Here is a 27,577-nt window from a genome sequence, read left to right as displayed (position 1 = left end):
CATAAAATAAACAAAATATTGATAGCGTGTATATTTTGTAAATGGAAACAGATTAATATAATTATAAGAGTATAATATAATGAAATAAACATAGTAAAAATATATTATATTTATATACATTGATTTTAATAAGTAGTAGGTAGTTATATAGGTAAGTTTAGGTAATATAAAATATAGGTAACATAATAATTCAGATCATATAAAAAATAAAAAAGTTAATATACTATTATGCTGAATGCAATAAAGGAAAAACAATAAAAAATTGTTTGTAAGGCAAAACAACATACTTCATGCAAACCTTAGAAATAGGCCATACTTTTAGATTCGATAATTTTTCTACTTTATAAATACCAATAGTAGAACTTTCACAAGGCACTGTAAAAAAGTTATTTTTTACAAGAAATTTTCTTCCAACAATCAACAATTACAGAAGATTGTAACTCTGTGGAAAAACAAATATTTTCTACTATTACAATAGCATTACTTGTCGTTGCACAGCAATTATTGGGTGATACTATTTTAATTACAAAATTATAAAATTACAATGTTTTATACTGTGGCCCTTTACAATTTACAGGTAAAGGTCCACTACAATGCATATTTGATAATATAGGAAAATTGCCAGATGGAATTGATTGGAAAGAAAAGAAATGATCATCAGAGAACAATTGTGCTAGTCGTTTTCCAATTTGTTCTAACGGTTTATTTTTCCCTCTAATCATATTTTTTAATTTTTGAAGAAAATTTTCAAACGGAAATGCAGAAATTGAGTCGAGTGTAAACGCATCAATCATAGGTGCAAAATGTTGTGCGTCATCTACTAAATGTATTAGCCCATGAAAATTGTGAGTTATAAAGCTCTCACTATAGAGAGTCATAAACGTTTGCACAAAATGTTGTAAAAGAGATCTTGCATATTCCCTCATTTCTTCATTGTTGCATGTTTTTGGATTAAGCAGTATAGACATTGCCACATTTAATGTTAAAAAATTATTATATTTGTTGTCATCTAAAACACCTTTTAAAGCTACTACCGCAAGGTACAACATAAAAGATCGATACTCAACTCCTTTCCACCTCAAAAGATACTTAAGTTCACGAGGCTTCCTTGCAAACTCTGATGGTAAATTTAAACGGTTATTGTACATAAAATCTGATACTTTTTGTATTAGTTGGCGTGATAACTTAAATGGTATAACTCCATCATACCATGTTAATAACATAGTGCGCATTACTCCCAGGCAAACAAAATGTAAATAATCTAAAATTATTGACTTAACAAAATCAATGCTAGGTATTTTTGTCAATGGTGTATCAGACTGTCTATAATTTGTATCAACCCAATTAATGAAGTCTTCATTAGTTCTTGGTGCAGAACTTAATTCAGTAAAAACACGCTTGTTACCCACAGTAATACCATGGACTGTGCATTTAGTGCAAGATGAATATCCACCGTGACCTTTAATACCCAATATGTCTTTCTTTGCTGGGGCATCACAACAAAAACCAACAATTTTTACTGAAATTACACTACCATTTTCATTACATATACCTCTTTCTGTTAAAACTATAACTTCATCAACAAAAGTTTGAAAAAATTGAGCCATATCATTAGGTTTCTGTAAACCATAATAAATTCCGACAGGAAATATATTTTTTTTAAATTGTAGAATATTAACGACTGAAATTAATATTGGAATAACTTGTCCTGCAGAACTTTTGAAAATAGGAAGACCGTCAACATTCACTATTAATTTTAATTCTTGTATTTCATTAATTAATGGACAACTTTTAAGCAAACGTTTTAACTGGGTTTCCAATCCAATATGTAAATAATGGCCAGGTTCAATATTCTTTTTTTCAAACACAATATTTGTTTTTAATAAGGTTCTGGCATCAGATGGCAAAATTGTATTTAAGATAGTAACATTTTCTTTCAAGCCAACTAACAAAGCAGATAAAGATACATCAGTAATATTATATTTAATAGACCAATTTCGAAGAAATTTATTAATATCTAAAGACTGATTATTAGTGTTGCATATTCAGCATTTATATTATATGATATTACACCTATACTGTTTATACTAACAATAATCATAAGTATCATATTACGATCGGTGGGGACTGTCCATCGGTTATTAGCGAGTAGAAATATATTGTACGTCATTACGATTTATACTGTCAACAATAAATGTCTATATAATACGTTTATGTTATTATTTATATTTATAATACATAACAAATTGGCGACGAAGAAAATAATAATTTAATCGTAATCACTAGTGCATTAGAAGTTTCAAGTATTGTATTCATACTAATACAAAATGGCAACTCCTAAGACAGAATCCATAACGAACTTCAATCAAGTTATGGGGTCACCTGGAAACTTTGAAACAGGTATGGATATCACAATTTTTGAGTCAAAATTGACAAATTTTTTTTTGGCAAATGCCATCGAAAATAATATTCAAAAAAGAGCCATTCTATTATCATCAGTCAGTGAGGAAATTCACAAAGTACTTTTTTAGTTTATGTGTTCCTAGCACGCCAAACGATGTTGAGTATGAAACTCTAATGAAAAGTTTGAACAAATATTTCAAACCAATAAAATCGTACTTCGCGGCTAGGTATACATTTTATCAAGCTAAACAAAGACAAGATGAATCGGTGTGCCAATGGGGTGCACGTGTCAAAAATCTTGCTTCAAAATGTGGGTTTTCGTCGGAACTAACAACAGTCATTAGAGACATATTTGTTGTCGGAATGGGTTCAGGACCAATCCAAGATCGTCTGTTAGAAGAGGATGCCTCAAAAATTGGAGTTCCATATTCAAATCTAATGGAAATCGCGACAGCCAAAGAAGCTGCAATAAATGACAAGAGTGGCTGGAAAAAAGAAGAATACGCAGACTTGAAGTACCAACAAAAAAATAATGGACATACTGCCAAGAAGGGGTTCAACACATACAAGGAGTCAAAAATCAAATGCGGAATTTGTGGCCGTTCCAATCATTTTCAAAAAGACTGCAGATACAAGGACTTCGAGTGCAACAATTGTGGTGAAAAAGGTCATTTGTCCACCGTATGTAAAAAGGGTATGAAAGAAAAGAAAAATATAAAAACACAAAATAAATTTTTGTATGATAATAATGATGATGACGAAACAGTTAATTATGATCTTTCGAATACTTTTTTTTCCATAATTGATCAAAATTTTCAAAATAAAGCGGTAAAACCGTTTACAGTTAATTTAATTGTACAAAACAATAATGTAAGCTTCGAAATTGATACCGGTTCACAACATAGCGTAATTTCAAAAAGATTATATCATCAACTGTTTAGTCATATCAAATTAAAAAAAAAATGACATTTCGCTATCTGATTACGTCGGCAACGACATTAAACCGATAGGAAAAATATTTGTCGATTCGGTGTACCAAAATAAAAAATTTACAATGTGCCTTTATGTTATCGACAATGGTGGTCCTCCATTAATAGGTCGAAATGATATAAAAAAACATAAAATGTTTTACCTTGTTTAGTATTGAAAATGACGTAAGTGTCGATAGTATTATAAAAAAATATCCAGCGACACGGTAGTGTCGCGAGCTAAGTAAAAAAAAAAGGAAGGCGAAGCACTCGACCGTGTATATATACAGAAACCTAAACATTCCCATTTAATACGTGTTAATATTTTGGTATTCTTTATTAAAGGCTGTAGGTCTAATAAATGAACCAAATAGTTAGAATGAGATATCAATCGATCGAGAAAATCATAGGCTACGTGCTTTTATAATTTTAAATAGAATCGGTTGAATAGTATTTTAGTTATGATCAAAAAACTGTGGATATTTAAGTGATCATTTTATATTACTTTCGCCGCCGGCTGCCGTATTAAACGCGTCATGTTGACGGGACGAGTGAGAGGATTCTTGCGACGGCGGCGTGTGTCTCCCACTACTATTGCTTCCCCCCACCGCTAGACACATACAACATACTAACACGCGAACATGGTCCACAATCGCTTATCAGTTATCGGTATCGGTGCATTCTGTTTTCGTAATTTGAAATTTCGTTCTTTCTTCTTTCGTCTCGCGTCCTGCGTACGAGCTTGTTGTCGGCGTTATTGTCTCGTGTCCATAATATTATTATTCAATGCACGTGGTATCACCAAACCTAACCGTATCGACTATCTATCATTTTCCATTGAGCATTTTATTGTTAAATAATATATAGTCGTTATAATAATAATTATTATTATAACAGTCTTTATTATAATTTATAATACTTTATTGTGACTGTCTTCATATTTGTGTCGAATTGTGTCTACATTAAAAATGGTAACTTAACTCCAAAAGGCGCGAGATATGAGGAAAAAAAATATCAGGAGTCTACTCAATCTAAAATCGTAGTTGAAAGTTATAATAGTACTACTATTAAACAGTGCAGTATTAACACGGTACATGAAGTACCACTAAAAAGAAAGAATCCAAAATCCAAACAGTTATTTCCATTTTATTAAATATTGAAAAATGTACCAATAGATCAATTGGTAAATTAAAAATGCCTCTGGTTCAAGGTAGGTGTACTGCAGATAGAGTATTAAAATGGGTGCTGAAGTATAGGAAACAAAATGTACTTTTGTACAGAACGATATGTTTAAACATCTTAAAAAAATTATAAATAAGACATTACATCATAATAATGGAAAAAAAAATAAAAAATATCTTGACCCTAATAAAACTAATGATATCTCAACAAAAACACTACGTCAACTCCGTGTAAAAAAACGCTAAGTAAAAAAAAAAAATATATATAAATGCAATAAAATGTGTGATATAAGGTGGAATCTAAGTAAATAGTTTAATGAATAAAATGTATGTATAAATAATTAATTCAAATTTAATAAAAATTGGTTATTTATATTAATTTATAATATGAATTATTTTAACTCAAATTGATCCAATTTTGGTTTACTTGGCCGGAAGATTCAGTCTAAAAAATGTATAGCCAAGTACTAATAGTTTATGTAATAAATAATGAAAGCACCATTACAATAAATAAATTGTTTCCGGCTAAGTAAACCAAAATTGGATCAATTTGAGTTAAAATAATTCATATTATAAATTAATATAAATAACCAATTTTTATTAAATTTGAATTAATTATTTATACATACATTTTATTCATTAAACTATTTACTTAGATTCCACCTTATATCACACATTTTATTGCATTTATATATATTTTTTTTTTTTACTTAGCGTTTTTTTACACGGAGTTGACGTAGTGTTTTTGTTGAGATAGGGGTGACCGGGGACAAAAGTAACACGGGGCGAAAGTAACATGCTCAATTTCTTATTCCATGATAATTATTTAAATCCAGTATGTAGTGTATCATTTGCACCATTATACGGGGCATATTTGCACATATTTGTTTTGTCGTAGTCCCATTCTTCTTACCACAAAAAGAACATAAACTGATATCGCCATACAAAAGTGATAATAAAATTGTTAACAGTTTTTTTTTAAAAAAATTAAATTTTAACACTAGAAGCAAACTTAATACATTTAAATCTGCCAAAAGTTGTCCTTTTTCTTTTGCAAGTATCAGAAACGTCGAATCAGGTATGTTTAATACTTTTTTAATCTACATAAGAAAAAATGTCTGTATGGGGTCGAAAGAAACAAATTTTGTGGGGTCAGAAGTAACACTATGTAGCTCCTACATATCTTAGCTTATATTATTTTACTATGTTTTTTTATATGAATTCATTTTCATTTATTTGAGTATTTTTCTAATATAGCTTACAGACATGCCACGTACACGTAAAAGAATGACCCAGAGAGGAACAATTGCAGACAGTGAAATGAAAAATGCAGCAGACATTTGTTTAAAAGAAAATCAGTCCATACGGTCAGTAGCTGCAAGCTTAAATATTTGCCATGTCAGTCTAAGTAGATACATAAAAAAATTGAAACTTCATCAAAATAAAAGTGGTCCTGAACCAGTGTTTGGATATCGAGCTCATAATATATATTTAATTTTTTTTGTTATTTATGAATAATATTTTGTATTTATTTAGTTACAGTGTCTTAATTGAAAGTTCTGGCACATGTTAGTTACTTAAATTTTATTTTAAATATATTGTTTTGTTAACTTTTCTTACAAGTTTTTACTGTCAAGACTGACTATTATATTATATATATTTTTTGTTTATGAATATTTAATATTGATATACATTACTTCAGTACAAGTCTGGTACATAATTAGGTATATTAATATTTTATATTTTTAAGTTTTAGTTCAGATAAACAATTGTACCTATTGTTTTTATTTTATTTGAATATAATATGTACCTAATTGCTAATGTACCTAATTGATTTTGTTTATAATATTTTATTGTACTATTACCATACATGTTACTTTTGTACCCAATAGGTGTTACTTTCGGTACTTGCAAGGGGTCGAAAGAAACGTTTTTTTTTTTGTTTTTTTTTTTAAATATCTTAAGGTTTAAATTAAATTTATGAAGATATTATGATATCATTTGAAAGGTATTAACTTGTTCTATCAAATAGAAATAGTTTTATCTGAAAATTACAAATAGTTTTTTTTAAATTTATAGTTAAGTGAAAAATGTTACTTTTGTCCCCGGTCTCCCCTAACAATGTTTTTAAAGATGAAATAGGCACTTTTAACAAATACGAAATTTCATTAAATATCAAAGCGGCGGCAGTACCTAAATTTTACAAACATAGGTCTATTCCATTAGCATTAAAGGGAAAAGTTGAAACCGAAATTGAGCGTTTAATCAAAAGCAACATTTTAGTTTCCGTCGACCACAGCGAATGGGCAACTCCAATAGTACCAATATTAAAACCAGACGGCACGGTTAGAATTTGCGGTGATTTTAAAATAACAATAAATCCGGTATTAGAAGGGACTGAATACCCTCTTCCAAAAATAGAACATTTATATGCAAATATTAGTGGTTCAAAATATTTTTCGAAAATAGATTTAAAAGACGCATACCAACAAATGGTTATTAAAGAACCTGATCGCAAATATACCACTATTAACACACATAAAGGTTTATTTAGCTATACACGCAACCCTTTTGGAATAAAGTCGTCAGCAGGGGAGTTTCAAAAAGCTATGGAAACTTCAACAGCAGGTCTTGAGGGCATAGGTATATTCCAAGACGACATTATTGTTGCAGGTTCCACTATCACAGAGCACAATGCTCGTTTAGACAAATTACTAAATGTATTGTCAAATGCAGGTTTAAGAGTAAAGTTGAATAAATGCAAATTTATGCAAAAGTCAATTGAATATTTGGGTCACAGGTTAGATGAAAATGGTTTACACACACTAACAAAACACACAGATGTTATAAACGATGCCATTGTCCCAGAAAATAAAACATTGCTAAAATCATTTTTAGGTTTAGTTACGTATTATATAAAATTTATTCCAAACGCTGCAAATATTTTAAAACCATTGTACACTCTTTTACGTAACGGCAGTGAATGGAATTGGACACCAAAATGTGACCAAGCATTCAATAAAGTCAAACAAATTTTAATTTCGAAACCCGTATTGGCATATTATGATCATAATATTCCGATTAAACTCGTTGTAGACTCATCATCTTATGCACTAGGCGCAGTTCTTTCCCATGTGTACCTAGATCGGACTGAAAAACCTATAGCATATGCATCAAGAGTTCTATCTGAGTCAGAATGTAAATTTCCACAAATTGAAAAAGAAGCTTTAGCAATTATTTACGGGGTTACGAAATTTTATGACTATTTATATGGTAGGCATTTTCTATTAGAAACCGACCATAAACCGTTAATATATATTTTCGGTGATAAGAAAGGTATCCCAATTTACGCGGCTAATAGATTACAACGATGGGCCTATGTTTTATAATCATTCGATTTCGACATAAAATATGTAAAATCCGAAGATAATACAGCCGATTTTTTATCACGAACAAAAAGTTCAAAATTAAAAATTGAAAATCATAATGAAGAATGTATTAGTTTTAATTTTATTCACGAACAATCACCTTTCACATTAGACTGGTCTAAAATAAAAATTGAAACAAGTAGAGACACAATTCTCGCCAAAGTATTAAACGCAGTCAAAACAGGAGAATGGAATAGTGATTTTTCTAAAAATTTAGAACTTAATTCATATAATTTACGAAAAACTCAAATTGCAGTGGAACAGGGATGTCTATTATGGGGTTACCGTGTTATTATACCAGCTAAATTTCGAAATAATATACTCAAGGAACTTCATTCGTGTCATATGGGTTCTTCCAGTATGAAAAGTTTAGCGAGATCATACTTTTGGTGGCCAGGAATGGACAAAGAAATCGAAAATATCACACAAAGTTGCGACAATTGTATTAATGTCAGGCAAAATCCGCCAAAATCTGTAACATCACCTTGGAAATGGCCAGAAAAACCGTGGACTAGAGTGCATTGCGATTTTCTTGGTCCATTTCAAAATAAATATTTTTTTGTCATTGTTGACGCAACCACAAAATGGTTAGAAGTATTTCAAATAAATTTTATGACAGCAGAAATTGTTATTCAAAAATTTTCAGAAACGATAGCACGATTTGGAATTCCAAAAACAATTACATCAGATGGTGCAAAATGTTTCACTGGTTTTGAATTTCAAGCATATTGCAAAAATCTAGGTATAAGGCATATGACAGGCGCTCCATTTCACCCAGAATCAAACGGCTGTGCGGAATCAGCAGTCAAAACAATAAAAAAATTGTTTTAAAAATGCTCGACTGCACAATCCCAATTAAATAAATTTCTTTTGATGTATCGTAATACACCTCATTCAACAACACGAGAAACGCCAGCTAAACTAATGTTAGGTCGATCAACACGTTTACAATTTGACGCGTTAATGCCGAATACAAGTGAAGTGGTTATTGAACGACAAATATCACAAATAAACAATAGTGGTAATAGGATAGTATCATTCAATACAGGTGATAATGTTTTAGCTAGAGATTATAGGAATAATAACAATAAATGGCAAAAGGGTAAAATTATCAAATCCATTAGTTGTAATTCACACGATGTAGAGCTCGATGACGGAACTATTTGGAAGAGACACAATGATCAATTACTCATTGATAAATCGCTGACACCAGCGAATAATTCAATTTCACTTACACCCACTAGACAAATAAATGAAAATACTGAAAATATCGAAACCGTAGGTGCAAAACAAAATTCTGATACTATAATAATAAATAAAACACCCAGACCAATTAGATCTAGAAAACCACCTTAGCGATATTCTCCAAGTGATTATAATTAATGTAATTAAACTTACTAACACACTAACATAGCGATTAAGCAATACACAAAATACTACTTATATATATTATATATTTTTTTTTTTAAGGAAAAAGATGTTGCATATTCAGCATTTATATTATATGATATTACACCTATACTGTTTATACTAACAATAATCATAAGTATCATATTACGATCGGTGGGGACTGTCCATCGGTTATTAGCGAGTAGAAATATATTGTACGTCATTACGATTTATACTGTCAACAATAAATGTCTATATAATACGTTTATGTTATTATTTATATTTATAATACATAACAATTAGCATCTTCATTTACATCAACAGGTGAAAATAATACTAGTGGAGACCCGGGTGGAGACAAATCAAAATTAAACTGAAAAAATTGTTCATTATCACTAGATGTACTGCTTGGAGACTGGTTATTTTCAGAAAATGTTGTTTGATGCTTTTCAATCTCTGTATTATAATTTTCTGAAGATACAGGATCAAGAACAATTGAAAAATTTGTATTTTTAGCATTACTTGCTGTAGTATTTATTTTATTGTCACTATCATCAGACCAATGTGAACAACCAGCACTTTCATTTACTCTTCTTCTTTTACTCCTACTAGACAATTGATGAAATTGAAGTCGCTTTCTAGGCATTTTTTTCTAAAATAGGAAATTTATAAAATAAAACAAGAAAACAACCTAATTAGTAATCTTTATACTCGTACATCTAATAGCTAAATAAAAATAAAAAAAGTTTCATATTTGATATAAATAAGTAGTTTTTATAAATACCTACATCAAAATATTAAGGAATATTGTGATTATTAAAGTAACTAAGAAATAATAAAGTACCTAAGTTGCTATTTTTAATTTTTACTTTAAAGGTATTATTTTATTATAAGATATTTTTATTAAAATTTGAATGAATAGGTAATAGAAATTTGGAATTTAACAATAGGTAACAATAGGACATTTAAGTGAAAATTAAAGTAAACACCTAATACCAGTTTCAATAAATAGGTTTATAATAATTAAATTGCCATACAAGAGTAAAAATAATTGATTTGCAGAAAGTATAAAGAAAGTAAATTATATAATATATAATATATTATATATATACCTATTCTATTATCATGTTTTTCCCTAATCCATTGCAAAGTTAAAAAAAAAAGTTCCATTTGCATAATATAAATATGTTACTATATACCTAAGTATACTTATTATACCTAAAGCCTAACACCATAAAATAAATATTAAATAATAATAGTACATCAGTATATTCTCAAATCGATAAACACTTATTATTATTAATTAGCTTTAAATTATTTCGCTGCCACTATAATCTAAATATACCTAACTATAATAATTCTAGTAGTCTGATTATTTATAGGTATATGTAACGTAACTAATGTATATAAAATATAACAATGCTACATTTCAAAGTTTCAATATCTCACACATAATATTATATTTGTATTAGGTACAATAAAATAACCAGTTCGTTATTCTTTTATTTTTATTATTTTTATTATTATTTTTATCTAATTTCATCCAAATTTAAATTTTAACATGCATATAAAAATAAGAAATAGAAATTGGAACATTTTATAAATATTTAACCACAAAATCACTTGGAAATTATGATAACTTCAAATGCATGTAAATAATAATAGCGAATAACATAAACAGCTGTATAAAACAACTCATGAGGAACTTTGTATTAAATTCACAAGCTTTTTGACTAGGTAAGCAAAAATTGTTTTAAAAATACCTAAATATGAGAACATAATAGTATCAGATCAAATTTGTATAACAATAATTATTTAAATGTCGGCATAGCGTGCTAATACTATGATAACGTGTTGTTCCTATATTAAATTAAAATACTAGATAGTAAATAATAATATTTGAATTAACAACAATATAAAATGACTTACCTGTACAAAATAACTGAAGATGACGTCTTCTATGTACAGAACAATCTCTTTATTTATTTTAATGATGCAGGACGCGTTTAGAGTTACGAGAGACTTGCGAATAAATATCGATAAGAACTTAGAACAGCCAACAGGCAACAGTTGTACTACACAGGCGTATCGCGTATTTCCACTATTGCGTATAATATTATTATGATATAATTTAAGTTATTTATATCAGGGTATTATAACTATGAAAGTATAAACGCAATTTACACATCCGAATCGATCAGAAATATTAACATCACGATATAAATGATATAATATAAACTATAACCACACTTTATGTTATCATTCTGTATTTCAGTGCTATACTATTTTTATTTTTAAACCAACGGACAATTATATGCGATAACAAAATATAAACCACGTTTTGTCCGTGCGCACTAGCGCACTCATCCTACACGCAATCCGGACACCGCTAGCGAGAGCGTTATAGTGTCGACCGCCCGACTAAAATAATTAAATTATTGTGACAGTTGCATACTTGCGTGTACTGAGATGTATATAGTATAATAAGACTATTACATTTTTGATTCCACTCGCGCATATTATACTTTTATTCTTGTGATGATTACACGACACACATACTTACATTATACTTCGCTTATATAACTATATTATATACAATACATAATAATTTCGATGGAGTACCTGTATATTGTATATATGTATACCTAGTACGCCTACTTGGGAATTAAGAGTTATATATATTAGATATAATAATAATCCCAGACAGCAAAATTATATTTTGTAAATATTTTCAAAAAATGTTTAAATTAATAATAATATTCTCAATTTATTTCAATTGCATGTCACTAATATAGTTTTAAAGTTCAAAAAATATTCTAACGTTTTTAATTGTCCACTTGATATTGTGTTGAAAGAATATTATGTTTTTAACCAGTGTAAAATATTATATTAAAAACGATAACTGAATATTCCTCTAACATTTTGAACTGTTTACTGGAACATTGTAAAAGTTGTATCAAAATAATTTTCATACCAGTAAAATGTTCCTAAAACATTTTGGTTATCAGAAAAAAATATTTTAGAAATTTTTTGAAAAAGTATTAATTATTGAAACTTATTAATGAATATACACACTTGCTTATCAGTTATATTATATATAATTGCTTGCCTTACTCATCCACTAAAACTATGTTACAATTAATGGATAAAAATATTATTATTAATATAATTATAGAAATAACATATATTTTAAGCTTAATATATTCAAGAAAAATAACAAAATGGTTTTATTTCTATAATCAATTTATTAATTCTGTAGTTAAACAAAAAATATCCATCGCGGAACAAATTAACTTATTTGACATATTTTATTAATAACTATACAAAAAAATTCTTCCCAAACCAATTCATACTTGCATATCTAAATTAATAAAAGCATAAAAAAATATCAGACTCGGATCAATTAGTTTTACATATTTTATTTAAAATAACAAAAACAAAAATTCTCCTTGGATCAATTTAAAATTGTATACATCAACAAAAGTATAAAAAATATCCATCTGATCAATATTAATAATTTTACATATTTTATTATAAATAACGAAAAATATCCTTCTTGGATTTTGTATAAATAATATTATTAAATTTAATCAAATAATTTATGATTTGTCTATGTTTTTATGATTCATCAATCTAAATTTGGCATGTGCTATCCAAGTTGCAAGCGGTACATCAAACTCTTTGTCAATTAAATTGTTAAACTTTCGGTGGACCCTAATGGCATCTGTGAAATATAAGACACTATTTTAGTATTTTAATTAAAGAACAAATTAGTATCTAATTTACCAATCAGTAAACGATAAATTCCAAGTTTTTGAAAACTCTTCTTCTTTTTAAAACCTTGTAAGGAGTATTCTACTAAAATTTCATCTTTAAACATTTTTGACATTAATCGCCGCACGCTGTCACCAACATTTTTTATACCAACCATTAATGATAATTTTGAGGACTGGAAGTAAAATAAAATATATTAATGTATTAAATAAATAAATAATAATACATTGATCATGTAGGTATATTGTTCCATATTATATTTATGAGACTAATTTATAAGTAATACATAGTAGACTTACTATATTAGATCTGAAGTGTTTATCATTTTCAATTTGTCTTTCAAAATGTTCAAGTTCATCATTTGATTTGATTGGAAATATTTCATCTAGAATAAAAGTTTCTTGAAATTCATTTGATAAGGTTGATGAATTCACAGGCCTATTTTGAATGCTATCCAAAATTAAATGAGACGCATTTACTGTATGAGTTAATCCAGCAATATCGTACTTCACTTTTGTTAATGTACTTATAACAAAGTTTTGAAAATCTGTAACAATATTAGTAACATATATAGTTTTACAAGGGATAGTTGTATACAACATTGTTTTAATATTGCATTTAAATTTGTATTAGTATTCAATATTAAGAGGTATTTTTTCTATTAAAACCATTACTAAACATAAAAATTCAAAAGGTTTATTTAGTTTTCATAGATAAATTATAAATAAATATAAATTAACAATATAGTCATTTAATATCTTTTGTAAATAAAATTTAACTTTTGTTTAGTTGTTACTCTGAATAAGTTAATAAATAATTGTTTGGTTAATAGAAAGTATTAGCTAATTTTAGGATATACAGATTTAAATAATACATTGTAATTTCTAAATAGTAATATACAAAAAGATATAAATTAAATTACTTACATCTAATGGTTAAGTGGCACAGAAGTTTATAGTAATTATAATTATATTAATAATAATTTATTCAAACGAATAAACCGGGTTATTATGTATATTATTATATTAATAATTATGTAGAATTTGAAAGCTATTAACTCCTTCAATAAAATCAATGTTAGATTTAATAATAATAGAGTATTGATATAGACCAATGTTTCTCAACATATGGTACTAGTGGTACTTAAAAAGCTCATATATGGTGCGTGAAGAAAATCTTTCTTTATGAAAAAATGGAATGGATTAATATTATTTGGTTTATTTAATATTAATAATAATATGAATAATAGTTGTACATAACATTTTATTTTATTTTTGTGCATTAAATGCTTATATTATTATTATAATTTATTGTAGTTCCAAATAAAATAAATTCCTATACATGGTAAAATAGCGTATATACTTTTGATAAAAAAAAAGGTTATTTGGTTAAGTGGAACATGAACATTTTTAAGCTATGTATGCGTGGTACTTTGATATAAAAAGGTTAAGAACCGCTGATGTAGACCGACCATATAATTTGTAAATTTGTAATTTTAATATAAAAACATAATAATATATATTATGAAACTCATCAAATAAATATTATTATTTATAATATTAAAATTACAATATGCATTATATTATAATTTATATAATATACTACTATAATTTTTAACTTACCTTCAGGAGGCATTGAAAAAGAAGCATTTTGTTTTTGTTTGTTGTTTTTCATGTTAGAAGATGTAGAAACTGAGACTGTATCATCTATATGAATTACATAATATATGTATAATATAATATACGATTAATAATATATATATTATTTTTTATTTATAAGAATAATAAATACTAAATATTATGAATTGAGTTAGGATGTTGATGACTTTTGCATTTTTTTTCCTTTTATTCTGTACAATGCTATCCTAGCTAAAAATTTGTTTCATGCTCCCTTGATGCAGAATATTCTAATTTTATTTTGCATTTTTTTCATTTTTAGCTATAAATGCATTTTTTTTGTTTTTTAATGTCATTTTTCAACATTTTTAAGTCTTTTTCATCTTTTAGGGCATTTTTTGTACTTTTTATACAATGTGGGGCATTTTTCACAAATTATAGATTTTAGGGCAAATGTTACACCCAAGTTTGGAAACAAATTTAATTTATTTAAAATCTAACTTTGGATTTGGCCTATTAGTAAAAAATAATTTTAATATTATTATTGTGGGGTTTTTGTTGTGATTACAAATATTTATTAACTGATCGACGTCGTCGTCTTTTGTTCGATAACATCAGACACATATTAATTGTACAGTGCAACAATGCAATATGAATATTATTATAACATCAACATCCTAACACTAATAATGAAAATATGTTTAATATAATTTTTTTTTATTTATATTTTACTTTTTAATTTATTTTTAATATTGAAATTTATTTATAAATTATTTAAATGCTTCTACTACTACACCCATTATTATACCCATATCTCTAATAAAAATTATTATTTATAAATAAGTTTTTTCACTTACTTAATTAGTATTTTAGATAATTTTTTGAAGTTTTTAGGGCATTTTTGTGTGTTTTTTAGGTCATCAACATCCTAACTCTAATTATAAACATAGAATTACAAATAAACTTGAACTTTATTGTAATATATTATTTTACCTGAATTAAAGCGTTTAGACGAAGGTTCAGATGAAAACAAAGTTCTTTTAACTGAATTGGTTTGTGGTGTACATTGGCTGGTAGATCCATGTGAGAACCTTTGCGTAGAATGTAGCGGACTGATATTTTCAACAATAATTTTCCCAATTGGTGAATTCATCATTGTAATGTTTAAATTATTTGGTGAACATTTATCAGGTGTTGTATGAACTGAGTACAAATATTTATAATTAGTATGGGTTACAAATTACAATCAACTAAACATAATTATGAAGATGATATTGTTATGTATAATATATTATGTTATATAATATATATTATATAAAAAAAAATATATATATTTTTGATTTTTGAATTTATAATATTTTTTACGTTAATAATTAGATCAATTATTCACTGAACAAAAATATTGAAATTATAAACATTTGTAATAAAACAAATAAATGTTTTATTGCTATCAGTTTTTTTAAAAACCAAATTTACAAATTGACTGTTTTGAATTTTTTCATTCAACTTAATAATAATCAATAATTTTTTTATTTTTCAGTATTAAAAAATAAAAATAAATAATCTTATATTATATACTAAGCACAATTGTCTATAAATTAAATATATTAATTCAACAATGTATTTAATTTTTCAGACTGTTATACGTATACCATGCATACTTGTATTTACCTGCAATTTTAGCAGGTTGACTACAACTGTACTCAGGATCTTTATCAGAATCGTAAATAAGACTATTTTCGCTTTCAGATCGAATTAGATTACAATTACTATTTTTCTTGGTTGAAAATTTCTCATTATCTATTAAATACAAATAATAAAATCATAAAATTATATCAAAATAGTAAAATATGAATAATGAATACATTTATAAAAACTGAATATTATAAGAGGTGTTCATCATATATTTATATATAATAATATTATTATTGATATTAGATATTAGACATGACATGTATAATAGTTAAAAAACTAATAAAAATAACCACAGTTGCAGCTATAATAGTAACCTGCTTGGTAATTCTATATTTAGCTTACCTGATGTAATGAAATATAGGTTATAATAGGTCCATCTATTTAATTCATGGTTAATGTTCACTGAAACAATTTTAAAATAAGGGTAAAATAATGTATTACTTGTTTTTAAAGCTGGAGGACTTGGAATTCCTTCTAATTTATGATTGAATCTTGTATAACCATGATCTTCATTTGCTGAAGATAAATCAGTAAAATATTGAGCTTTTTTTGCTTTTACGCGTGCTTCTTCTAAACTTTCTAAAAATGTATTTGAATTTTAATGTCATTTAAGATAGGTATTAATGTTGAAATAAAATAATATACTTGCCATAATTTCGACCAAGGATTCTAGCTGGATACCATTTAAAGTCTATTTCATTTGGTTGTGTTCTTCTTTCAATCATTTTTTTAGTTGAACTTTTTACTAACGGCCATGCACATGTTTTATGTATTTTTTTGTACCAAAAATTAGGAACAGATTCTACTGAATCATCCTGTAAAAAATGAACGACGTTCCACATCTAAACATAAAAATTAAGTTTAAGTTAAACCACTAATTAAAAAAAATATTTTATCTACTCACAATTTATTATTAGTTAGATATATAATATATATTATATATATATGTTTTTATTTCTTAGAATTTTTAATAAGTATATGTATGAATTTTTAAATTACATTTATATATAATATATAAATAAAATTATATACATTTATATATAAAATATATACAATAATAGACATTTTTATTTATGTATGGATTATAGGCATAGCTATTGATGATATACCATCATATATTAACATGACTTTTTTTTTTATTTCTGAAATATCCCAGATTTTTAAATCATGAGACAGTTTTTTAACGATAAAAATATCAAATATTGTTGAATCCATTGGTTTTTCATATAACATGGTTTTGTATTCAAATGTTTTTCCAATTAGTACAATGTTATTTTGGATATGTACAATATTCAAGCACTTGACAACTTCTTCATTTTTAGTTAAAATATAACTTTCTTTATCTACTGATATGTTAATTTTTATTTTACCAACATTTAACTGACAATATTGTATTCCTTTAATATCATCAATTAATGGCCCATTCCTATGTGGTCGAGAAAGCATTTTGTGTTGTTTTAGATTTTTTACTAAATGCGTATGTGGTTGGTTGTATAACTCAGTATATCTGTTGATTAGTTGTTCGAGAGGTTTATCATATTTTCTAACATTAGACTTCAACTCCTTCATATAATTCTCAAATGCAAATGCACTACTGTTATCAAGAGGTCCATAATATCTGTAATCATCTGTTAAATGTAGAAGTCCATGAATATTGTGTGATATATGTTCACGGCCATAAATTATTTGAAATGTGTTAACAAAGTAGTCTAAAAGTTCTTTCACATACTCTAAGTGACATGCTCGGTTTGGACTAAGTAATATCAACATAGAAACATGCAAACACATAAAGTTTGTTAATACATCTTTATTGGTCATATTTTTTAGAACAATTGGTCCAATATAGAGCAAAAATAACCTAAGTTCAGTGGCCTTCCACCTACCAATATCTTGTAATTCCCTTGTTTTCCTTGGAAAATCTGATGGGATGAAAGATTTAATCTCTAATAATGACTTGGATAGTTTATGGACATCACAATTTGGTAAACGAACTTTTAAAGGTCCTTTATTTAACCAGAGTAAAATAAGTTTCCGTACAGCTCCCAGACAAACTAAATGCATATAGTCTAATGAAAATGTTTGGATCAAATCCAATCCTGGCAATTCTACAAGTTGTGATAATGTATTTCCAACATGATGTTCTTCGTTTAACATATTAAGATAAGCTTCATGGGTTCTTTCATCTGATTTATCTTTAGAATAAGGAAAACACACTCTGTTCTTAAAATACTCACCTTCTTGAGTACATCGAGTACACAAATAAAATCCAGAGTGTCCTTTTATTTTCAAGACAAACGATTTTGCCGGCGCATCACACACAAAAACATGAATAGATACTTTTTTATTAGAACCATCAATATTAATGCCAATAACCAAAAGATCTTTAATTTCAGTAATGAAATCTGCCAAAAAATCATTACTGTCCATTGGTTTAGCATTTCCGTGATAAACTCCTATGGGAAATACATATTTTGCCTCATCAACAATAAATGCCAAAATTGGCCAAAATTGGCTGTTGCTACTCTTAGCTAAGGGCAAACCGTCAATGCCAATAGCAATTTTTATGTCGTTCAAATTAGATGTATCATATCTTTTAATCCCTGCTGCCAATCCAAAATGATAATGACTTCCAGGATCAACATAACGAATATTAGCACTTAATGTTATAGGTGTTTGTAAAAGTGTTCTACAGTCACTAGGAAGATTATCAGTATTTATAGTATTTCTTTTTTTCATGATCTTCAACAATTTATTTACAGTACTTTGACAAACTTTACACTCAATGGCCCAAGCAATCAAATCCTCTTTAAAAGTACTGATTGTTTCAATTCTTTGTACCACCTCAATTTGTTGTTGTATTACAACCTCATCTTCATCTTGTATTACTACCTCCCCTTCTTGGGTTTCAACTTCTGAATTTATAGAAGATGTAATATATGTGGTTTTGGTTGTATTATTTTGGCAAAAAGTATTAGACATTGATGGAAGTATTAGACCATTTGTAGAGAGCAAGACTTCATTTGCGAAATCCGGTTCACTGCTTTCAACATTTGTGTCTCTTGCCGAGTATATTGTTTGAATATCATGTAGCTCCCGATTAATTTTTCTTTTTTTAGTTCTATTAGTTCTAATCATTATTAACAAAGTACATGTGTGCCGTAGTTATATTATTATTATTATTTATTTTCCTATAAAAAAAAAAAAAAATAATACAAAATAATTATTTTATAATATTTAGGTAGGTAGGTATTTATACCTAAGTATTTAGTATAAAAGTATTTCAATTTGTATAAAAAAAAACCCCTTTTATCATGCATCTATATTATGATTTTATGAACTGAATTATTTATTATTTTGATACACATTGATAAATTTTACATGTTTATAGCTAGGAATATCACAGATTATACCTATAAAATATAATATATGCGTGGCACGATAACAGTTAAATCAAGTAGAACCAGTGTCATAAATTGACTTGTGCAAATATTACACATGCATCACCATGAATTAATTATATGTTGAGGAATAATAAATAATTATTCTTCACTAAAAGAAAACCTAAAGTATTTGGAAGCCCTACTAATATTATGACTTTTCTAATTCTATAAAGGTTGGTGTTTGGTTCATTGTTTGTATTAAGAAAAGAAAGATGTATAAATATTTTTCTGTTCCACTAAAAATTAAGGTTTATTTATGATAATGATCAGCAAATGAATCTCTACATTAACTAACTAGGTATCTAGGTAAATACCGGGGTAAATACTTATGATATCAGAATTAAAAAAAAATAATATTAGAGGTTATAGTCGGTTTATAGGTATTTAATATTTTATTAGTAGCTGGGAGGTATAGGAGGAACATAATTTACATTACTTAAAAAGACTTAAAACATTTATTAATTTGTGTTCTATGAATATATTTTAATTATCACCTTTCATTTTATTTACTTAAACAATATATTATTAAGCAAACAGCACTATTTGCTATGTTTTATATGTAATTAGTTATTAAATAATAAAAATATATTACCTACAAAAAATTATACACAATTAAATATTTAGATTTTTAATAGCTTGTTTGAAGTATTGTTTTAAGTCTTAACGTATACTTTTAAATAATATTACAGTAATAGAGTAATTATATTATTATTATAGGTATGTTGGATGATGAGTTAACACTTAACTTTAAATTGATATTGAAGACTAAAGAGTGGTACTGTGACCTACCTTCAAGTGTCTTAGAAATTCCTAACCGTCGGCAGAACCCTTACAACAGACCCCCTTTTATATGGTCCTTACTAAAAGAGTGGGGGCTTTGGTCATGGCGACTTGTATTTGGCTCACACTAGCATTTAATAATATAGGAAACCATTTCCTTTTGAATTTTGATGGTTAGCTCTTCCCTAATAGTATGTGTAATATGAAATTACTTTTTTAACTAAAACATTACAATGAGATTCACATTACTCTTACCATAATATTTATATTGCCAATTGTCTGATTAATTGTGAATGGGTTATGTGTGAATATAATATATAGGATTATATATTTATTAAGTAGCTACGTAACAATCGACATAGCCAATGTATCCAATATATCACAGTTTTATAAAATATTTCAAGCACAAGTATCAGAAATGCCAGATAATTTACTCAAATACCTAAGTCATGCGAAAAAAAATTGTCTACCAGTACCCAATTTTACATAATTGTGTGAACTGCATTTCATAAGCATGCTGAATAATATAAGTTATAACTCACAAAGTTATAATTCATAACAATTACGTAATAATATTACTAATTACTATTATAATAATTAAAATACCATATCATATACTTACGGCTTTCGGATAGGTAGATATTATTCTTTTTAATGTCAGTAGTAGTTCAGACTCAGAGTTCTCTTTTTAGCAATAAAATATGATCGCTTAACAATTATACTGACGGACTTGACAAACTTCTAAGTTCTAATGAACCTATAATCTAAAATATTTGAATTTAGCGTTGTGCTCGACAGCAGGCTTATTCTCCGATTTTCGGCACTCTGGTTAATATAAAGTAATAAAGTATAAACAAAAAAAAAAGAACAAACTCATCGACCGTTATCGTTATTGCGCATTATTGTTGCCAACTGCATAAGCGCTTTTAATAATAATAATATAATGACTAGTGAGTAGTGACAACCCGCACGCTGGACGTAAATAAAATAAATATTATCAACATCGCACCGCCAGAAAATAACAACCTATCTATATTTAGCCATATTTGTATTTCTTTTATTATGATATTATATTTGAATCCGTTTACGAATTCTATAATTAGCCACGTTCTTTTGAGCTCGCCGTGGAGTGCGTGTTCAAAAGAATCGTCACCCCTCGACTCTCTTCCTGCAACACTGATAGCATGGTGGAATGAGAGAGTGAAGTGCAGGACGGCCAGGACGTCCTTCTCTCTCCCACTAGTCACTACCCTATGCTATACTTTATTATTATTATATTTATAAAATTATAAATTTTAATACTCTGTTAACTGTTATCTATTTGTGCCTCTGCTGCTGCAGCAGTGCTTGCACATAGGTATATGATATCTGAGATAGTGATCATTGATCAAAAACCGATATCGACTTCGATTCCGATTTCCGTTTCAACATAATATATAAATAATTTTATTTTATATCCGATTGTGTTTAAAATAATATAATAAAAATAAATAATTTTTACAAGCAATATTATTTAATTTGCAAACAATATCCTGAATATACTTTCCAAATAAATTGTTTATCAATCATATAATATACAATAATTTCCGTAAACGAATTAAAATTTCGTTCAAACTTCAAAATGAGACGGGCACTCCCATTTTTATAATATCTTATATATATTTATCTTATATTATGTTTATTACAATATTGTATTACAATTTATATATCATGTAGGTAGGTCGGTATATATTCAATATGCTGGTTAAATACTGTATAATTTTATTATACAATATACTTAAGTGATTAGTTAGAAATGTTAGAATACTGATCCGAAGCCTAATGTAAATTGTAATATATTATATATATAATATTATTATAATATATTATATTTTCGCTCTTCACAGCATATTATTAAATTAATTCAGGTGAATCATTTTTGAAACCCCATAATAGCAATATTATTTTCAATTCCAATTTATATTTTTTCAGAATATTCTCATTAAGTTAAATTAAAATATTTAGAAACTAAACAGACTAAAATATTATTATAATTTGTCAATGAAAATATTATTTTGAATTCTGATTTAAATATTTGCAGAATAATCCCACGAAGTCAAAGTTAAAATATTATATTTCTAATTTAGTTAAAAATGAATTACAATATTATGTATTAAATATAATGATTAAAAAATTCTTAAAATATAATTATAAAATGAATAATAAAATATTATAGTTTTAACTTAGATAACATATTTCTAAAATATCAATGTTACGGTTTTGCTATCTGGGATATACATAATATTATAATATATTATATAATCATGGGCGTACATCATAGATAACATTTTAGAGGGGGTCAAAATAAAAAAATTCTCAAAAATAAGATAATAATAATAGGAATATATTAGGTCCGGTAAAATTTATTGAGCAACAAGTTCATATTAATGTTTGTCCGGGGTGGGGGGGGGAGTGCCCAAATCTTGCCCCACCTACACTATGTATACAATATGTAATATTATAATATTATATAATGATTTATAATATGTATATAATACATTATAATTATTTTATAATAAATATAAAATATTATACATTTAATTTATATTTTTTTTAAATTATTTAATAAAATATTTTTGTGTAAAACATAGTTAAAGAAGTAAAAAATATTTTCCTTAATATGTTTATTTAATAACATATTTAAAACATTAACATAATGTTTATTTAAAAATATTTGAAATAACATATATTAAAAATGTTTATAAAATATTATTTTTAAAAAACGTTTTACCAATTAATGTTTTAATATTTTTAAAATATTGAATAAACATTTATGTGCTACTTGGGGTCTAGAATTGTGTGGTCCAGGTATTTAAATTCCAGATTTATACGCGCCTCCTATTAATGTTATTATAACTTAAGTACTTGATTAAATTATGAATATTATAATTATTATGTTATTATAACGTTATTTAATCTTTAAAAAAAGTAATATTAAAAATAAAATATTTCTTTGACGTGCTCAGTATGTTTTTTTTTATAACATTGAAATTAAAACTACATACAAATATTATAATAACATAAAATAATATTAGTTTGCAAATATTCTTTACATATTTTGGGTTTGTTTAATTTAGAATATTTTGATTATAATTTCTAAAAAACATTTCCTGAACAATAAATAAATAATTTAAAATAACATTTAATTCTGAATGTTCTACGCGCATTTCAAAATTGTTGTTATTTTAAAATACTAAATTTGTTATAATACAGTAAATAATAATATAATATAGTATATATATAGTATATAATATAGTATAATATAGTATTATATAATACTATATAATATAGTATTATCGTATAATTATCGTTTATATCAAACCGTAATCTAAAAACATCGTCACAGAGGAAATTCTATAGCGGAAATAAGTAACGTAAATATGATATGTGGGGGGCTGGGGAAACGTACGTATTGAACACTAATTATTTCAAAAATTATTAATGCTTTTGAAAATATTGTCTTACATAGTTTAAACTTGTTTAAAAACCAACATTTTTATTAAAATAATTTATTTTAAGATATTTTTTTATCCTTATCATTTTTTAAGTTTTTTACTTTTTTGAATGACAACAGAGTTTTAATTTCATATTCGAAAGCGGAATATTTTTCTAAGTATTTAAAGTTTAGATTGGCAGAGTGGAGTGGTACGGGGTTACCCCGCAAAATGTTTGTCCACTACTCCGCTTGACTAAACTTTAAATACTTATAACTCATATATTACTCGTCCTAAATTCGATTTTTATGAATCAAAATACTTAGAAAAATATTCTGCTTTGGTATATGAAATTAAAACTCTATTTTGTCATTCAAAAAAGTAAAAAACTTAAAAAATTATAAAGATAAAAAATATTTAAAAATATAATTTTTTAATAAAAACGTTGGGTTTTTAACAACTAGAAACTATGTAAATAATATTTTCAAAAACATTAATAATTTTTGAAATAATGAGTGTTCAATGATAAAAGAATCGTCCGGTATACTGGTGGCGTGAAAAATTTCTGATAATTGTAATTATGCTGGCAAAAAAATACTGAAAACAGTACTTTATTTCATTACATTTGTGTTGAATGTGCCGCGAAAACTTGTGATGTGCCGTGAATCAAAAAAGCTTGAGAACCACTGGGTTAATTATAGATTACACTTAAAGACGATGATGTACTATATAATCAAGGCCGGCTCTAGATACTAGATGGACAAAATATATACGTACACATAGGCAAAATCAAAATTTGCCACCCTTTCGTTTTTGTAGTTTAAATATCAGCATACGGCCCAGCCTATTACCGAAGATACCTATGCCGCCTCAGGCAAACGCCTGTGTTGCCGCTGTGCCTTCCGCCGGGCCTGATAATAATAGTATAATATGCTTGCTACGAGTCACTATAGTTATTATAATTATGTAGCCTACTCTCTACTGCGCAATGCGCATACATGGGCCTATGTATTTTATCACAATCTATTTATTGGAATTTCTTAGCTATGCGAAAATAATAAACTTTTTTATAATTTCTCACCATAAAAACAAAACTACAGTTTTTCATAAGTTAATTTAGTTAATATGTTATTTTTCCCTACGTTTGAAAAAATAACTGCGTCTAATTTCATTTTTAACCTCTCAAAAGTGTTAGCAAATCCACGTTCCTATAAGTATAATAAAATCGAATAAATGATGCTGAACAGCAGAAGTTGAAAATCGGAGCATTATTATTTTGACTCTTTATCGTGTTCGTGTATATGCACGATTGTTTGCGCCGGAATAATTCTTACACGTTTTTTAGCAGTGGACTACTCCGACTTGCGTCGATTTCGGAAAGGGTGACCTTTATGTATAATTTGTAATAACAAACAATATTTTTATATACATATAATATTCGTAAAATAAAAAAATAAAGGGTACAATAATAATGTGTAGTCATTCAAACTATATGTTACTATATTTAGATGACATTATTATTGCTGGTTCAAATATGTTAAAAATTGGAGAAATAAAATCCTATCTTAAGGAAAAATTTGAGATGGAGGACAATGGTGACCTCAATTATTTTTTGGGATTGAAAATAAATTATGACAAGACTGTTGGTAAATTATATATTAATCAAACACAATATTTAGAGGATGTATTGAAGAAATTTAATATGGATAATTGTAATACAATTTCAACTCCCATTGAGTCAAAATTAAATATCAAAGAAGATAATAAACAGGAATGCAACCAACCGTATAGACAACTTGTGGGTAGTCTCATGTATGCAATGTTGGGGTCACGTCCAGATTTAAGCTATGCTCTAAACTTCTTTTGTCGTTATCAAAGCAAACCAAATGAATGTCATTGGAACCATCTTAAAAGAGTTTTGAGATATGTTAAAGGAACACTAAATAATGGATTGTGTTCTCACAGACAGTCTAATAGCACTCAACTAATTGGTTTTGTTCGTGAAAAGGTGAAGGAAGGACTCATTGAACTAAAATATATTCCAACGTCAAATCAATTAGCAGATTTATTAACTAAAGGCCTAGAAAATGAACAATTCAAGCGATTATTGAAAACGATCATTGAATGAAAGAATTGTTGTTATTATTATTATTAATATTATTCAATTAATACTTGTATTTAATAAAAAAATAAAAAAATAAAATACATATTATACATTGTTTGTTAAATTATATTAATGTACTATGCTTTAATCGATGGAGAGTATTGATAATATTATAATGATTGTTATTCGATTAACAGCTGCCAATAATTATATATATTTTGAGGTTATGTTTTTTTTTGCCTCATTCTGAGTAATCAACAACCTTTTCCCATAAAGTGGGTCTATAATTTCGGGCAACAAGCAATCCAAATAAAATCTAAAACAAATAAAATATTTATGTCATAGATATCACAGACACCCATGTATTACGCATATGAATAAATAATAATTATGTTCATTTTAATACTACTTAAATATATATATCACTTATTTCTTACGACTGAAGTTTTTTGACCATTTTCATTTCCCAAAAGGAAATATCAAAATGTACTTCTTCGACATTTATCCAATTTTTCGTGTACATTACGAAATAACACATCTTCAACTGACCCATTACTTGAAAGTAATAGACATGATCTTTTTTTAACATAATTTTTCCTTCATTAACCGAACAATATGGCAACTATAACATATTCCCCACATTTTAATACAAATTCGTTTTAGTATAGGCATGCTTGTAATATAATTTAATATCATTATACAAACCAATTTTTTTTCCATCGCTTCAATAGCACTGATTGTATCTTTGGCGGCGTATGGACATTTGATCTCCAAAACGAAATGTTCAACTAGTCCATCTATAAGATATTACATTTTGAGTTAAATACAATTAAAGAAACATTAATTAATATTTATGTACATAATACGTCCATATTTTATAAATAATTAAGCACCTGGGCTAGCTGCTAAGTATGGATACTCTCGATCGATAAACAAACCTCACAACTGGACGGAAACTTGAAGTAACGCTTCAAAACTCGATCTGGCTAGGGGTTCAATTTCAATACCGTAAGCCATTGATTTGCACATAGCAGATGGTTTGTACAGCATTCCATGGACTTTTATCTTACAGCTTGTAAAGTCTCTCATTTTACATATCTCTCCGAATTTTGAAACTGTCAAACGTACTCGCCTTTCTTTAAGCCATATCTCACTATGACTTTGATCCTAAGTGATAAATTTACGAACTATAGCTGGATATTCAATTTTTTTCGAGAGAGCTGACATTTTCATTCCGTAGTTACGGAGGAGGTGATTTATACATTCAATTTTTTTTATTTTAAACTCTGTCCATAAGGCATTCGTTTAATTTATTAGTGACACTGC

General features: G+C 27.0%; 1 protein-coding gene and 2 pseudogenes across 1 annotated transcript; all 3 read right to left on the bottom strand.

Moving 5' to 3' along the window:
- Window positions 1-226: 226 nt before the first annotated feature.
- LOC149063140 (uncharacterized) lies at window positions 227-10,015 on the bottom strand (annotated as a pseudogene).
- Window positions 10,016-12,768: 2,753 nt separating this feature from the next.
- LOC149063139 (uncharacterized) lies at window positions 12,769-17,042 on the bottom strand. The gene is made up of 7 exons (XM_089216457.1): window positions 16,896-17,042; window positions 16,431-16,559; window positions 15,753-15,962; window positions 14,766-14,849; window positions 13,443-13,690; window positions 13,156-13,318; window positions 12,769-13,093 (listed from the first exon to the last, which is right to left on the bottom strand). Exons 3-7 carry the CDS (start codon window positions 15,913-15,915, stop codon window positions 12,969-12,971), a joined length of 783 nt encoding a protein of 260 aa, XP_089072583.1. The 5' UTR covers window positions 15,916-15,962; window positions 16,431-16,559; window positions 16,896-17,042; the 3' UTR covers window positions 12,769-12,968.
- A 9,416-nt stretch (window positions 17,043-26,458) lies between these two features.
- On the bottom strand, window positions 26,459-27,340 carry LOC149063138 (uncharacterized; annotated as a pseudogene).
- Between the last annotated feature and the right edge of the window lie 237 nt (window positions 27,341-27,577).

This window comes from Diuraphis noxia, unplaced genomic scaffold (genome assembly GCF_037042655.1).
Source record: "Diuraphis noxia isolate RWA-SAM2 unplaced genomic scaffold, SU_Dnox_SAM2 contig0001, whole genome shotgun sequence".
NCBI lineage: Eukaryota > Metazoa > Arthropoda > Insecta > Hemiptera > Aphididae > Diuraphis > Diuraphis noxia.
Note: the sequence above shows the minus strand (reverse complement) of the source record. Positions and strands in the feature narration are given on the sequence as shown.

Bases quoted from the DNA above. Each gene is read 5' to 3' on its own strand.
- LOC149063139 (XM_089216457.1), bottom strand. From the start codon at position 15,915: ATGATGAATTCACCAATTGGGAAAATTATTGTTGAAAATATCAGTCCG. The intron at 13,319-13,442 runs GTAAGTCTACTA...TTTTACTTCCAG, and splicing joins AACACTTCAGATCTAATATA to TCCTCAAAATTATCATTAAT. The intron at 13,094-13,155 runs GTAAATTAGATA...TATATTTCACAG, and splicing joins AATTTATCGTTTACTGATTG to ATGCCATTAGGGTCCACCGA.